The 17,802-nt window shown below is 32.1% G+C and overlaps 1 protein-coding gene across 1 annotated transcript in view; it reads left to right on the top strand.

Moving 5' to 3' along the window:
* The first annotated feature begins 645 nt into the window (after window positions 1-645).
* Window positions 646-17,802, top strand: part of LOC108907217 (dual specificity tyrosine-phosphorylation-regulated kinase 4) — a 151,018-nt gene continuing 133,861 nt past the window's right edge. Inside the window, exon 1 of the mRNA XM_018710794.1 lies at window positions 646-845. Coding sequence (XP_018566310.1) covers window positions 828-845 — 18 coding nt within the window. The 5' untranslated portion in view covers window positions 646-827. The remainder of the gene's footprint in view (window positions 846-17,802) is intronic.

The following is a 17,802-nucleotide window of genomic DNA, read 5'->3' as shown; positions in this document are numbered from 1 at the left end:
CTTGTGGAAATAAATGGATTAGTCCATCAAATTGCTCATCAAAATTTAGCTGTGTATACCAAATTTCATTCATTTATCACAACGCGATTGAGAGATATTGCAAAAAAATGATTTCCATTCCTCCCTCTTCAATGGGTCCCTGTGCCCTTAGGAAGCATTTCCGGACCCATGTTCATATGAACTTTTTTATTTAGTTTTGAACATAGAATCGGCCTGTTCAGGGTTGGCAGCTAATTATGAGACACCCTGTATTTGACTCATTTGTACAACATATATCAAGCTTGTCCTGTAATGTCTTCTTTTCTGTCAAATTAGGACGATTAGATGACAGAAATGTCAACTTGTCTAACTGAGAACCAAAAAAAAAACTCGTCACTAAGGGCATAGAAAAACATTGGTTAAAAGAAAATAAACAATCTTTCCCAATCGCTACTAGTAGATCCAACTTTAAGATCGGACAGCCTTTTGTTCCGCCTTGTTTACGGTCGATCGCCTGAGACACCGCGAAGTCCAAGAAAGAACCTGAACCAAAGCAGCAGCATTCGTCTGGGGATACAAAAAGCGGCACACATGTCTCTAAGCTCCAAGATCGAAAGCACAGCAGCAATAAGACACCGTTGCTCCCCACATGCTTACAGGCGAAGTGAATGATCTGATATCACCGCGTTCGGCAGCGGGTTCACTGCAGTCGTTCTGACGGCGCGAGACGGTGTAATCGCGTTAGTCGCTTGATCGCTGATCGTCATCTGTTCCGTTCTGTTGTGGTTTTATGTGTGCAAGTGTCAAAGTTATTGTTGGCGAGTTGGTTGCTTCGCTGCTCCTGCAACATGTTGGTTTTCGAACAGGTAGGAAGGAAGCTTTTCATAATTACGCTTTTGCTCAGCTTTTCAAATATATTTTTGGATTTTTTTTTTAATTCCTTTTTAAATTTATCGTACCACTGACAACTTTTCGAATATTCGAAACGAGTTATTAGAATAAAATACCACGAAATTTGAAACTGTATACTGTAATTAAATTTTTCTAGTTCTATTTTTCATTTTGTTAATGAACTTGAAATTGGAATTTGTTGTTAACTGACAGCTTTTCCAGATTCAAAACCATTTTAAAAAGTCAAAAGATAAAATGTGATAAAATCTGAAACTACATACTTCAACTGAATTTGTGCTGTTGCTGATGAATTCGAAATTAGAATTTGAATTTGTGTTTATGACTGACAGCTTTTCCAGAATTCTAGAAACAGTTTTAAAAAATCGAAGAAAAATTTTTATGACAACTGAGTGTGTTAAAAAATTTAATTCCCTTCATTTAATTCGATACTTTTATGCTGGTGGATATGTTTCTGGTGGAAGTAAGTTTCTATTTTTAACAGAATACGCTATTTTAGTGTTTGTATTTATATAACGATCGTATTGACGTTTTCTTACATTGCACTATGTAAAATTGATGTTTCTAGTTTCGACGAAATCATCTGTTGCTTGCAGATCGCAGTTTTATAATATGTGGAAGCGTTTGAACAAACGTAACTATTATTTTATTGACATTTATGAAAAAAAATTGGATTTTTAAAAAATATTTTATTATTACGGTAATTATAGACTAGGATTATGTGGAATTTAATAACACTTACAGCAAATAATACTACTTAATTTCAATTAGAATAAATTCGAGGACGTATAAGTTAATAAGAACAAACTATTATTTCCTACGTTTTGTTTAGTTATTAATCATCGTCAGGTGTCCAGTCCCTACCCAATTGATATTTTCCTGTGTTTTTTATAATGTTTATTAACAACAACAAAATATTTTTATTTGAGAACAAGTGCTATCTATAAATAAAAAAAAAATGATGATCTGATACGCGTAATCTACCATTTTTTTTAAGATGAAAGTATCGATTTTATTTTTATTTCCAATTCAAACATACAAAATTTAAACTTACACTTTGTGTATGTGTATCTGATAAAAATTAATTGTTTGTTTTATTCGTCCTATTTGTTATTATTGTAAGTGCTTATCGTATCATTTAATTCGACAAAACAGTATCAATTTAACTGCGCCAACTTCATTGATATTTGGACTCTATAGTAGCCTTGATAATTATTTTTAAAGAACTGTGTAGTTAATTATGTTTGTATTAGTCTATTTGCGGCGGAATTTTCCTTTCTTAATGATCCCTTTCAAATATTGTGTCTGGTATATTAATTTACAAGACATACATTGAAGATATCCCCTGTCTTAAACAGAAACTTGAAAACCAAAATATTTCTTATTTACTCAATGAAACGTGGTAGGTTTTGTTATACCTATTGGTTGCTATGGTACGTTGTTTATTATCAATTATTTAATAAACAGTTCTATCTGAATTTGGTAAAAATGCAAGAAAGTAATTATGTTCCTGTGGCTGTTTTTGAAGAAGCTCAAGAAGCAATTTTCCATTTATTGCCAGCGAAATTCAGCGAACAATACGAAAAAGTGTTCGTCGAATTTAACGAATCGAGGGAAAAACGGAGAATAATGACAATAAATGACGAAGTCATGCTATCGTATTTTTTAAATTTGAAGAAAAAATATGTAACTTCATCTATGTGGTCGAGGTATTCGATGTTGAAGGCTACTATAAAGGTCTACAAAAATATAGATATTGGAAAATATAACAAGCTTACTGCTTATTTGAAGAGTGAATCGAGAGGATATCAAACAAAAAAGCTGCAATATTGGAAAGAGCACATATTGAAGAATTTTTTACTGGGCCGTCCGATAAAGAATATTTAATTATTAAGGTAATATCTCTTTACCTTTTGTTAGGTATATAGTGAACTTTGAATTATTTTAGGTTGCAGTAATAATAGGGGTTTCTGGTGCATGTCGATCCTGCGAATTGACAAATTTGAAAATTAGTGACGTACAGGACACAGGCAGTTCCCTACTTGTTTCAATACCTGACACTAAGACGGGCATTTCAAGAAAATTTACAATTCTAGAAGAAGGATTTTGCGTGAATGCTGTTGAAATACGCAGAAAATATATTCCTCTGTCCCCAATTTGCCTAACACAAGACAGATTCTTTTTAAGATACATCAGTCAAAATTATACTTTTCAGCCTGTTGGAATCAACACATTGACTCAATAGTTGCTTCATTCCTGAATATCGCAAATCCAGAAGCATATACTAGCCATTGTATGAGGCGCACTTCAACTTTATTGGCCAATAAAAGTGCTGATCTTACAACCATCAAACGGCATGGTAGATGGAAGAGCCCCTCTGTAGCAGAAAGTTATGTTAAAGAATCTATATCTAACAAACTTTATATTGCAAAGAAAATCCACGGAAAATATATGTTCCTTACAAGAAGAGACATCCGTAACTTGTACAAATTCTTCACAAACTACAGCAAATGCTATGCGTTCCGAAAATGATTGCAACAATGCTACAAGGGTTGTTATTAACGGAAAGTAAGTTAAATGTGATAAAACAAAAAAACGGATAAATTAAATTTGATTTATTATGTTTATTATTTTTTCATTATTCTACTAGTGAAATAAAGTTACTTGATTCCACTAGTGGATAAAGTACCACTTTAGACGGTTCATATGTGTGAATAAAAGTCCGATTATAAGGTGATTGTGGATAAAATATATTTTCCTGCAACTGTTGCTGTTTGAAATAATTTTATCACTATCAGCTGCTTACACGTGTCTACACTATTACATTCGCTGTTTAACTTCTCAGAACAAGACGAGATTGTATAAACAATAACCAACTAACAGAACTTGATAACTTCATTACAACAAATGCATTTTATCGCACAATTAAATTGCTATAGATGAGTAAACATCATTTGTACAGCATTGAACGATACTGTTCCTGCCATATATTACCGATAAGTAATTTACTGTATTGTTTATTGAAGCAGGAATTCGTAATGTCCTCTAATGCGAGTATCTGTCACATCCTGTGTATGCTGACGAGGCTTAGATATCGCGAAACGTTCTAGACTTATCTAAAGTTGTATACGACTCGCAAAAATGCACGTTATACTCCCACAGTTACGTTATTTTAAAACAAAGCTCTATTTTTATTTTATTTACATATTTTAATAACCCTCTTAATATTCGCGCACATGCCAGTAATTCCGAGTTCGGAATCGTCGATAATGGGGACGATTTTTATCACTCTAGCCGCCAATAAAAGGCTGTAAAATTTCCAAACGGTCCGCTTAGGAACTTAATGGCATTGTATAACGTAACAATGTTGTTACGGAGTTATTGGCATAAGTAAGTTACTTAAATTAGACAAGGACAATCAACTGGGTACGAAAATAGTCGGTAATTTTAGAAGCTCTATTCAAACAAGACCCATGCCATGCGAACATCTTCACACAATGCTCGGGAAAATTAAGATTAATTTTAGTTGAGATGTGTGACATAAGAACTGGAGAATTTGTTATTTAAATCTTAGCATGTACCTGTTTCCTTGACTGTAATCCTTCAGTTATTAGCTCTGTCGCGTAGGTTGATCATTTATATGTGTTATAGGTACATGTTATTGCTATAGAAATAGAATTATTCAAGAAAGTTAAAGAGTAAAGTCTGCAAAAGGAACTCGTTTCTAGAATTTTTTAAACGAAAAACTCAGTGAAAACTAAAATTTGAATTATTTTTCCCCAATTCTTGGATTGCTTCATCGATCTTTCTTTTACTAGACCAACATTCTAGAGTACTAGTCTTCCTGTTACTAAAATTCTAGGACAATTCGGTTGGTATTTATAGATGTACCTTCTGATATAGTCTTCTGTAAGATGTTCTCACATGTGACCTCCCTTAACATAGTAGCACTAAGTCAAATGCAGTAAATGTTGCAATAGAAACTTGGCAATAGCGCACGAGTATGCTGTGTTTGTTGTTTGCAAGTTGGCAGTCCTTGACATGTATGTGTACCTATGCATTATGCTATGTAATAGCTCGCACAACTGATTGTTTCAACCTATAAAGTGTAGGATGAAGAACAAAGTAGATAGAAAGGAAAATTTGTGACCAAAAGAAAATATGCACTGCTTGAGAATTAGAACAGAAAATAGCAAAAGCAGGAAAAAAAGCTGTTAAAGAGAAGATTGTGGAACCAGAACCTCAGTACACCATTCGAGATCATCAACTAATCGACACTGAGTACATAGCACAAAGCATACACAGCTGCAAAGAACTTTTACGTATTTTAGATTATCTACAAACTGTGATGACGAAGTGATTCGCGTGGAAAAGTTTAAATATGATATAGTTACATGCATAAGTAGCATACTACTATGATGCAATTCTGTAGATGCAAATGTTTCTTATGAGACAAGGGTTTGAAGCTATTGAATTTATAAAACATTATACAATTTGGTATATAGATAGTATTATTCTGCGTTACGATGTTATTGCAACCAAAAATATTCTTAAAAATATACTGACATTATTAAGATGTTAGTTTTAAAATAAAAAGTGATATTAAAAATGTTATAATTTGTCAAAATGCGTAAGATTGTTGACGAGAAGAAATAAAAAAAAGATTTCAAAAAACATACTTCATTTGAAAATTTCCATTTTATTTTATTATCCAAACTGAATTACACAAATAAACACAAGTTGAATGTAATCCATTTCAAATGACAAATTTGTGTATCGAAAAGTTTATTTAAATTTCCCGCCACCTATCCTCATTCATACTGCATAGCGCTGTTGCCGTTACGCGTTTATAACTTGGCGGGCGACAAGTCGCAACTTGTCTATATTTTTTTCGTCTTGCCATTTGCATTTTTTCACCAATAATTCAATTGTAAGGGTATGTATCATAGCATTTCCTATAACCTATGTTAAATATTCAGATTTTTGGCATTAATTAAAATTTATTCGTAGCACCCGATCAGTTACATATGATTTTTAAGAGAACTTAGGTTATACGACAATTTAAATATTAATCTTAATAGTACCTGAGGTAATAACTAATCTGTACTAATCTAATCCAGTATCCAGTTTAATCCCAGACTTCAATCCTAAAGAAAATCTAGTTACAATCTCTACTAAATAGTACGAGTACAAATTATTTTTCAGTAAGTAAGTTTCTCCTTTATACACATACTTATAACTAAGACGAAATGACGTGAAGTCATTTCGTGTCAGTTTGATAAACCAGAATCTTTCCCATGTCTCATCATTTCTTCATGTTGTTACTAATAGGTGTTTCTAAAAATTTTACCACATTGACGAGTTTTTCCCTATCAGTTTATTTCAGGAACATTTACATAGACCAGATTACAACTAAGCTGTTTATTCTTCACGCATACACCTTCAAAAGGTACACGCAATAAATGTGTTTCATCCAGCTTTTCATAAGCAAAATAAATTAAAATCTAACATTAATAAATACTTCCACCGTGGAAAAGGGAAGACTGGTGTTTATTTAAATTGTGAAAAAATATTTACATAACACTATTGCCGTTAGAAAATAAATATGGCAGAGTATCCTTGAACTGATTTATTTTCACATTGTTATTAAATTTGCTAACAGGCCTTAAAAAACTAGTTCAATGCTCATCTGCACTTTCAAGGGTGAAAATTTGAAATGTTTGGATTTATTTATGGACAACATACCTACATAGGTATTGAATTATCGAAAGTGAGAGAGATGCATTAATCAAATTTGCAAAGGCTAATACAGTGCGAAACATCGCCTTAATGTTAAAAATACTGTCATTATTCAATTTTCGTGGCCGAAAACATACCATAGGTATTGAATTATAATGTAAAAGCAATTGGTTAGGGTAGGGTAAGCAAGTATTGAAAATTATGGACTTACCTATAAGTATAAAGAGTTTATGTTTTTGTTATTTATTATCCTTTAATATATTATGCCCTTATACGTCTTGTAGAAAGCACACTTTGATTGAATTGACTGACAAGGCATACTTATTTTACTGTCAATAAAAGTGTTGCATTACCAACGCGTTTCTCTGTTTTATATAGGTACATCAGAAACTTGAAATAGTACCTAATAGACAATCCTATAGTTGCCCCATATTTCTATTTCGTATGATGGAGCTGTCTATGGGGATTCTATCAAAAGCATCAGTTGTGTTAGTTTTCGTCACAATATTAGGTAAATCATGAGTAAGAGTCAGAAACTGAATAAGTCATTTTGCTTGTGTTTCGAAAGCGCCCTTTTCATCATCAAAACATTAACAACATAAAAACGCAGAAATGCACGGTTTTATCAACTTCCGACACATGATACATCACAATATTTATTTTATTATTTGTTTACTTTACTTGAGTCAGAGAGAAATAAGAAATTGGTTCTGATATTAATATTAATTTCGCAATGTTGTAATCAGTAAAAAAATTGTTAATAGTATTATAGCTTTAGTAATTTATAACTTTAATTATGAATATCAATACAAGGATTCATGTTTTATCTTACTTGCGTGTAACCGAACTCAATTGCAATTCAAGAAATACAAATCAAAGAAAGAGCAACAGTGAATATTACGAGTATAAGCATATCTTTCGTATTGTTTGAAACAGATCCTATTCATTATAAAAAATCTCAACTATAAGATCGACTAGTGGTTTTTACTCAGTTACACCCATCACGGGTGGGTGTGGATGTTCAGATTTTTAAACTGTATCCTGTTTATAGACCTTCTTAGAAGTTAGAAGAAATCTATATTAATAAACTTAAATCCCAATGGTTAGTCATTTAAGCGGTATTTCCTTAAATTTTATGAACAAATGATTTCTCAACTGATATAAATAATACTGTTTTCTTGGTCGTTGTAATTATTTGTAATTATTCCAAGTTTTTATGTGAAGGACTCAAGTTTTTTCAACACTTTATATAACAGCTACGATATTATTCATCTACTTCTATTTATTTACGTGATACATTAATTAAAGCAATTAGTAACTATGTCGTGAAGGAATTTTTAAGGACTTATATAATCTCGTATGTATGGATACATTTTATGGTAAATCGTAAAATTTGCTACAGTTTCGATTTAAATATACAATAGTGTTTTCATTTTTAATTGTAGATCTAAATCCAAATGCAGCTAGAAATTTGATTATGTTTTATTAATTTAATTAATTCAATTAAAATACATAACAGAATCATTAGCATATAACTCGCATCGTATTCGTTAAATGATGGTTAATATCCATATTAAATAAATTATTATGCTAGTATTACCCAATTGCTATTTTTATTATACAATTTATAAAATCAAAACCGTTATGGAATCATTAGAGTGAATTTTTATTAATTACTTTCTAGTCTGCATATTTTATTCAACGTATTGCTAAACCAAACACTCTCTTGCTGCTAACTGTTATAAAACAGAGGCCCTTATAACTAGATAAAATCTAAAAATATCAATATCTATCAAATAATTTGTGAGCTAAGCCCCTGTCTGACCCATATCTTCAGTACTTGTTTAGTATGATAAGATAAATATTTAAATACCTATTGGAATTGGAAAATTCCTTCCAACGCAACTATTTATACTGTGATAAGGTAGAATGCAGATGCATTTGGTGCTATTTAAAAATAAACTTTTATTTTGAATAGGGTCCAAGTGGGTCAGGGAAGCGGTCAGTTATTATTTACTCTGTCAGTGTCAATATTACGATGTATGAGTCACAAAATATGTTTAATTTATGAAAATATTATTATTTATATTATAAGAAAAATATAATAACTTGTACTTCCTTGTTACGTATTATTTTTTGTATCGTTGGCGTAATTTGTGTAATTATCTATACTTTCCCTTTTCTATTCTTCAAAACTTGTCTGAAATTAACTGATGTTTCCAAATATAACTTTATAAACATCAGAAAAGTGTCTGTCATCATTACCTAATGCAGGAAATGTCTTGGAGGTTCTTTGAAAGTGCTGGATCATTTTTTTCTAGTAGGTAGCACCTTTTTTGTTTAATTTTGAACAGATTAGTTCCTCTAGCCTAACAGTAACAGTTATAAGGTCTTCTCAAAACCACAACATTCGAAAGTGTTTACCGGAAAAGGTCACATTATTTTTCCGTAGTTTGTCTATTGTTTATAATCTTAATGTTTTTTTAACTCAGTAGTGACGCAGATAATACTTTTCATTTCGTTTAGTTAAAGTGACACGAAAACCTAGAGGATAAAACAAGACGGAAGTCTATTAGATAAACCGTTCTCAGAATCGTGAAACTAGTAAACAAGGTGATGATAAGCCAAATAGTCCATTGTTCTGTGGGGACTTTAGTTTGAATCTATTATCATATCTGTTTTGTAACACTTTTTTCTTGCAATCAATAAAGTGCAACGAAAATATAGGTTATCCATGAGAGTAAGTCTGCAAACACAGGCAGCAAAGGATAATAATAATAAGAAGATTTGGCAAAAATAATTATACGACTTTTATCAAAATTCGTAAATCAGATTATTTTAATTCCAAATCCTACTTAAGCCACCTTGTTTTTCTAAAACGATAAGAGAGCATCAATATTGTTTTAAATTAATGTAATGCAACATGATTGTGCTAAAAGAAAATTGACACATTCTAAATTGGTAACAGTTTCAGCTACAATTATTTTCAATTTGTGTAATTTTTCCCACATCTAATGTGTCATATATTGCTCCGAGCAAAATTCCTAAAATTACGTGCAACCATTTCATTGAGTAACATTTCTCAACGTATCTTACTAATATCATTTCCCATTAAAATGTTATTCATATTCGGTGTTAAATTTAGCTTCAAATTGCCAGGTGACAAATATCTCGTTTGTGGAAACACTTAAAACGCGTAAATTGTTTTTTTTTTGCGATAAAACTTACGTATTTTTACTAATCTACACCTTGACACATTATCATTTCTGGTTTATGAACTGACGTATATGCATGTAAATCTTAAACAAAAGTGAATTCCGTAAGAAATTCTAATGGAGGGATATTTCCTCCGTTCTTTGAATTAAATCAAACGTTGTCTTTCAAGAACTATTGATACATTTATCTTTGACACCTATTTTTTCTAAGAAAAACCATTTTTTTTAACTGTAAAACCGTTTTAATTGTCTCTGGATACCAGTGGAGCAAATCCAATGGGCCTTTGTTTAGCGTACGCCAATAAATAGTAAAAAGTGGGTCATGTTTACCCATTACAAATCGCATAGGTGTTAATCATTCTATTTTAGCAGTTCCTGCTGCTCATTTCAGATCTACCGTTGTCTTTCTTCCTCATTAGTCATTAGCCATTACGGTGCCGTGACCTTTGTACGCTAAAAGCATTATTCATCTGTCTTGCCCCCCACTTCCGGGTGCCAGTTCAGTCCAGCGAAGCGAAAGGATGTGGAAAAAATGTAATAAAAATCCACTCTGGGGTAAATGACTCCTATTTCTGATAAATTATTATTATTCACGCTGTATTACTTTGTGATTGTATTGTTAGTATAAATGCGGCGTTATTTTAAATTCAAGGTTGTTCGACGCCGAGCATGTCTCTGTTCCACAACGGTCATCCAAGCATACATAGTGTATCGCCCGATGAGATAAGTCAACAACTCTTCCCTTTTGCACAAATAACGGTTTCCAGCGACAAATTGCGGATGGTAAATACTGGAAAAATGTCAACGACATGTATTTTTTTATTTCGCGTGTGGCGATTATACAGTTTAATAAGCATTTTTAATGACGCGACGTTCTCTTAGTGTACAATGTCCTCAGAAGTGGATGGGCAAGCAGGTTGACACTTCCAAAAATACGAGTTACATGGAAAGTCAGCTGATGGGTTGATGCGGAACTGTTTTGGTGTCAAGGACACAGCAGCGTATCAAATTATTGATGACAAATTCATGAAAAAAATTGTAAGAATAGGTTTGGCTCTAATTTTTCAACAATTTCTTGGCTCCATTTTGATTAACAGATTTACTGCCCCATAGTGCTCGTGGTAAACATTATTAAACATGGTTTAAATTGGTCTTGATACTCATGGAATTATTCATTAACTAAATTTAAATTTACTTTTCCCTTCTCTGTATTATTTCAAGGTCATTCATGAAGCATTTTGATAGAAAAATTAAAATCAGTCTGAAAAATCTGAAAAAAATCATCTTAATGTTTTTGAGGCCACTAAACGCGAATCCAAGGTTATTTAAGCTCCATCACATTAGGTTCAAGGTGATTTGAAGGTGAAATCAAGAAATGACCTCAAAAAAATCTGAAAAATTCATTCTTATGTTTTAGAGGTCACTGAACCCGAATCCAAGGTTTGTTTACCCCTACAATACACCCTAGAGGTCACTCAAGGTAATTTGAAGGTCATTCATGAAATATTTTGGATAGAAAAGTTAAAATCAGTCTGAATAATCTGAAAAAAATCGTCTGAACGTTTTTGAGGTCACTGAACGCGAATCCAAAGTTATTTAAACTCCATCACGTCAGGTTCAAGGTGATTTGAAGGTGAAATCAAGAAATGACCTCCAAAAAGTCTGAAAAAATTCATGCTTATGTTTTAGAGGTCACTGAACCCGAATCTGAGGTTTGTTTACCCCTACGATACACCCTAGAGGTTATTCAAGGTCATTTCAAGATCATTCATGGAGTATTTTGGATAGAAAAATTAAAATCAGTCTGAAAATTTTGAAAAAATTCGTCTGAATTATTTTGAGGTCACTGAACGCGAATCCAAGGTTATTTAATAAAAATACTGATCAACTCAGGAACGTTATCCTCGTCTTGGTATCGATTTTCGTATGTTTCGTTGTTTCCATGCCTCCTAAAACCAGTCACGTATTCTGATACACTTGCGTTTTAGACTTTTTTTTTACTTTTATTATTATTTCTTTTTGTTTGTCATATTTAGGTAAAAGACTGAGCAGTAATCAAGATGAGGAAGGGCCAGGGCTAACAGAAGCCACTTGCGTAACTGAACAGACAAAATGCTGAAAGAATTTATGACTTAATGATATAATGCGTGCTTGACTTCTTTTGCTAATACAACAACCTGAAGTTTCTTATTAAATTTTGAGTCAAGTAAATCTCTTGCGATTCATTTTGACCGTGTCAACTTATGGGATAGTAGAACGAAAATAAACCGTCAGAAAAAGAGACTACAGGTCTGTTCCAACAAGAGTTAAGGATTGGTTCCCAACCGTTTGAAATGTTTGACCAGCTAAGTTCTAAATGTGTCTTCACTGAATATATCGCAAGAATTAGTTGGTTGCACATTTCAAACAGTTCGGAACCAATTTCTGACTCATGTTGGAACAGACGTTATATCTTCATATACACCTGTAGATGGTTATACGTAGACAGATGCAAACTCTTTGAAGACCTTTAATAACCTCCAGATCAACTCAGTGACCCCGAAAACACTTCAATACACTTTTTAAAATTTTTTACACAACTTTTTCTAAATTTAACCTTCAAATCACCTTGAACCTGACGTGATGGAGCTTAACTAACCTTGGATTTGCGTTCAATGACCTCAAAAACATTCAGACGAATTTTGTCAGATTTTTCAGACTGGTTTTAACTTGTCTATCCAAAATACTTCATGAATGACCTTGAAATGACCTTGAATTACCTCTAGGGTGTACCGTAGGAATAAATAATCCTCGGATTCGTGATTAGCGACCCAAAAAACCCGTATATACCATAGTCGCTTCAGACGCTTGTCCCTAGATCAAATGTTGACCTGTGTAATATTTCGAATATAAAAGTACTTCACTTTTTTTATAATGATTTGATACTTATTTAAAAACAAGAGTAATAATCCGTAAATGACCAGGTCTTTTTCTTAGACGAAACATAAGAAATTAAATGCATTTATGGTAGGTACATATTTCTAAAGATATTCAATGTCGTCGAAATTTTAGGGTTCTTGATTGTAGTCTCTCATAGTATATCCGCCATTGAATTTCAAAGATGTTTAAGTACGATATTTTTTACATTTCGACATCCTGTAACTCGAAAACCAGTGGTTTAGACCTTTGTACTTTCGGTTTAAACTGATTCTTCCTTCCTTCTTGGCATAACTTGAAGATATAAAAAGGCATCCCGTATGCTAAGGAGAAATTAACCATCTTATTTTTTGTTTGAGCACAATATGGTTACCTGCCGCATATATTAACCATTTATCTGACTCCCAAAATCCGAAAACACTTCTGAAAGTGAAAAGGCTCGAACATTTATCTATTATTTAACAAATTACTTTCCCATCTGTCTTGTATGAATATGTTAACAGCAACAGAATTGGGCACAGTGAAAACTTGGCTCGCTACTAATCGTACATACAAGTCAAAGCCGTAAAAATAACGTTCCTATTTAAGAATCATAAAAAACTAAAAGACATAGTTACTCAGTTTTTTATTATTATATTACTAACCTACTATTTCGCTTAATACATTTTTCGTGTTTTGGAGCCCACACCAGTGATTTCATGACAGTTCAAGGCCTCTTGTTGTATGAGATACTTACTTGTGTGTGTAAACAGTATTTCTTCCAATTAAAAATTATCGCTATACTGTTTTTGTTTTTATAGCAGATGCCACAGCGAGACCTTGCAAGTGGTATTGGCATAGGAAGACGTTGGTATCGATAATGGCCACAAGGTATTTTTACGACGCCGATCTTAACAAAGATGTTGAGAATAGGCAGTTAAAGCAATGTGAGGCCTGGGTGTTATTAAGTTCATTCACGCACATGACAGTTTTGAATAGTTGTGTATACAGGGTGCTCTCAAAGTTGAGTCATTTATTTTAACAGCTGGTAAAACTCGTAAAAAAGTCGTTTACCAAAAATCGTTTATACAGGGTGTTTCAGGATTATGTCGACAAACTTTAAGGAGAGTAAAAGTACACGACACAAGTAAATGAAGTGACTAAAAACCGCCTGAAAAAATTTAGGAGTATTGCAAGGGTTGTTACGTTGTCGCATTACGACATAGTCACATTAGATGTTAGGTACTTAAATATTTCTATTGTTTTCATCAACATCATTTTTCTACAAAAAAACACCCTATATCTTAAAAACGAAGCATCTTCTAAGTAATTTTAATACTATTGGTTAAACCCAAGGGAAGGGGAGACAAAAAGGTTTATTTGACTTACACATACTCGAAACTAAGACCAATTTTAATAGGTACTACATTTTTTTAGGTTTTATGAGGAACGTCTTCCTAAAGTTTATCGACAGAATCCAGAAGCACCCTTCCGAAAAATCAATTTTGCCATGAAACTATAAGAGTTAGGAAAAAAGTGAATGTACACTTTTTGTCAATAACAAACTGTTCTATCTATCTATCATTTTTTATTTTCAGTAGGGTCATATTAATTTTTTTTATAATTTAAAAAGTCTGAGTTCCCATAACTCCGCCACTGGTTGCTTGCGGGACTTCTACTTCTATGGAAAAATGGTATCTTATAAGAAGATGTGTCATGCCAAATTTGGCTTAAATAACCATCTTCATTTAGAAGTTATTTAAAAAATTCGAATTTTAAAAAAATCTTTAACGATATTTCGAAAATTAAGCGTCTCTAGAAAAAAATGTATACTTGATTTTTTTCTTATTTTTTTTTATGAGGAATATCTCCTTAAAATTTGTCGACTTAATCCTGAAACATCCTGTATAAAAGTTGCATAGTTATAAAAGTCCTGTTCTACAAAAATTGTTCAAAATTGTTACCATTTCCTTATCATTTATGTCTTTACAACGCAGTGGTCGAAAATGACAATAAATTAATTTTGTATTATAGTTTTTAAATTTCAATTTTTTTTAAATAATTGTTAATAATTGCTTTATTTGGGAATTTTATATAAACGATTTTTAGTAATTCAACTTGAAAAGAAAATCGACGTGTTTCAGGTTTTTTGTTTTTTTTTTTTAATTCTGATATTTTCCAGGTGGGAAGTTTTAATTGGAACACCCTGTATATTTCAATGAATATTGTACCATCCTACTGCTTGCTAATTTCCTTCCTATATTGAATTTTTAATTTAAAAAAGTTAAAAGAAACGATGTTTTTTTATCCCAAAACTAAGCATTAAATCACAAAACTTTTCTATTAATTAATAGAAAGCTTCCAAACGAATAAGATATAGTATGCATTTAAAGATAGAGAAATTAAAAAAAAAACATACTATTCGTTTCATTTTTTTAGTCTCTGATTGTATCTAGCAGCCTCTGATAAACATGGTGTGGTCGGTAAAATGTTAACCAAACAAAAAGAGTCAAATATTAGTCGAATGTATTTAGGACGTCCAAACACGTTACTGACACATATCCGTTTGTCATACGAGCCGCAAAATCAATTAAAAACCAGCGTTAATCAAAAGTGAAAGCGAATTGGGCATCTTCGCAGTCAAGGTCTGAGAGAAAATAAATTAGAGATTTTGCATTTGCGACAGAGAAAGTAATTTGCCTATATTTAGATGAATAACAAGCCCAGATGATGATAATTAATGATTAAACAATTTGCCGTTTTCCTTTTTCTGTTCTAGATTATGTGTTGTGGCCATTATTCATTTTAATATACCTGCATTTGGATGTGCAGCTTTCTGCATTCACTGAATTGCTAACTATTTACAATCCTAGTGGAATGTGTTGTTTCTAATTATTTTTTATGAATCACGCCTTCCATCTCATAACGAACTATCTCTCAGATAAGATAAACGTTCATACGATTAACGAATTTGTCTCCGTCAGCAGATAAAATAATAATAATAGCTACTCTATTTTTAGATATACTTTTTCCAGAAACGATTTCACAGATAACAACCATTTATTCTGGGGGAAATTTGTCAAAATCAGGAAATACCGGATATCTAGAAATGTGTGACTACCTCTGAGAACCTGAGTGTTGTGTGAAGGAGTGTCGGCATATTACTATTCTATTATTCTGTCAGTTATGGACAAAGAAAACTTAAACTCAAATATGTCATATTGTACGAAAAGAAGTAAATCGTACATAACTTGAAGGACATATAAATATCTGTATTTACGCTAAATACTTTTAATAGATCATTTTAGTGGTTCATCTGAGGTGACTCATAGTTTTAAACACAAACTCTATTATCTTCCGCAAGGTTCGGTTTTGGGGCCTCTTCAATTCGTTATGTATATTAACGATTTTCCTAATATTTTTCACAGTAAATTCTTAAGTATTCTTTTTGCTGATGGCACTGCAATGTCAATGTCTATACCTATCTAGTTCTAATTTACCCACCTTATACCATCTCAGACAATCTTTAGAAAATGATGGGTTTGTAAGTAATAAACTCACCATAAATATGTCAAAACAGAAGCATTGTCTGTCTTCGAAACCAGAAAGTAACAACTTTTTCGGGGTTTATTTAGATCCAATGTTATTTTGGAATCAACGTACCACAAAATAAAAAAATACCGAAATATCTGCATATATTAACAACACTGTTTAAAGTTTTAGTGCTAATTCCCCCTCAAGGCCGCTAGACGTCCTATGTTGGATGCAATTTAATGATAATTATAACCTTTCCAATTTCGCACATGTGGCATATTTAAGTATGTATATGTGTTTCAACGTTTCATTTTAGCATTATTATTATTTCAGATTGCTTACTAAAAGTTTGCCAAGATAATGTTATTGAATATCTACTTAGCTGAATATTAAGTATCTTTACTAATAAATGTTAAACATTTAATTCTGTGTATCTAACTTTATAGAAACAGGCAGATAATATCTTTATATTAATAAACGTTTTTTTTTATTTTCAGGTAAGTCGTTGACCAAGTCACCTTGAAGTATTGGTAAGGCGTATCTAGATAAACTCTGTAAAAAAAAATAATCGCATAAATTATAGTTATTATCAATTATTTGCCATATTTTGAAGTGTTTATTAAGGTATTTAAATGTCATCGGCGATATCACGAAGTCATAACCAAGCAAGCTCTTTTAACGTTTCCTGGCAAAATTCCGTAAGGAGTCTGGAATTTCAATTGTTCTCTCAAGGCTGCTTTCTTTGTTTTTAATAATTATAAACCATTGTTTTTAATCTAAGCGCCAGTTTATTATTAGAGATGATCTCTTCCACAATTTACGCAAACCAACATAAGATATATAAAAGTTCTATTAATCAGACAAAAGGAAATAGTGGCATACCAGAAACTTATTTTTCTCAATATACTTACCTGCAATCTTTAAAGTGTTAATATGTTCACGCCGTGTTCTTGCTTCTCGTTCTTGTTTATTAATGATCTAACCCTCAAATCACCTGTTATTTCCTTGAGCAAGACGAACCCTATGTTGTAACATTGTTCTCATTTGTTCTTTCCTGGTGTTCCATTTTTTAGCGATGTTTAGCAAATCCTTCAACTGTACACTTTATTATACTTCACATTTACACAATCTGCTCTATTTTTCTTCCTCCTGTATCTCATAAATTTGTTTGATTGTTTCCTTCAAACTTCCATTTGGTTTTCGTTATATTATGACCCAGATATCTATGTCAAAAATGTAGGTCTTAAGTAACACATATTGTGTTTATTTGAAAATCAATTAATTGTCTGGTTTATGAGAGCAATACACTGCATATTTTTCCTTAGTCCTGAGTATTTTAGTTTCTGTAAATTAGCGTGGAACATCTTTGTGATTTATTTGGTTCATAGCGAAATATATAACAAGCGACACGTGCATTGTACGGTTCCATTTACCATTTCATTGTTCCATTATTAAAATTAGTGGCATACTAATTCAATTGAGGCGGAAGTTTTTACATTTTGGACGGCTATTTCTAAACGGGCTGCAGTCC

Source organism: Anoplophora glabripennis, unplaced genomic scaffold (genome assembly GCF_000390285.2).
Source record: "Anoplophora glabripennis isolate ALB-LARVAE unplaced genomic scaffold, Agla_2.0 scaffold303, whole genome shotgun sequence".
NCBI classification, from domain to species: domain Eukaryota; kingdom Metazoa; phylum Arthropoda; class Insecta; order Coleoptera; family Cerambycidae; genus Anoplophora; species Anoplophora glabripennis.
The sequence above is the reverse complement of the archived record's forward strand: the minus strand, read 5'-3'. Positions and strand labels throughout refer to the sequence as shown.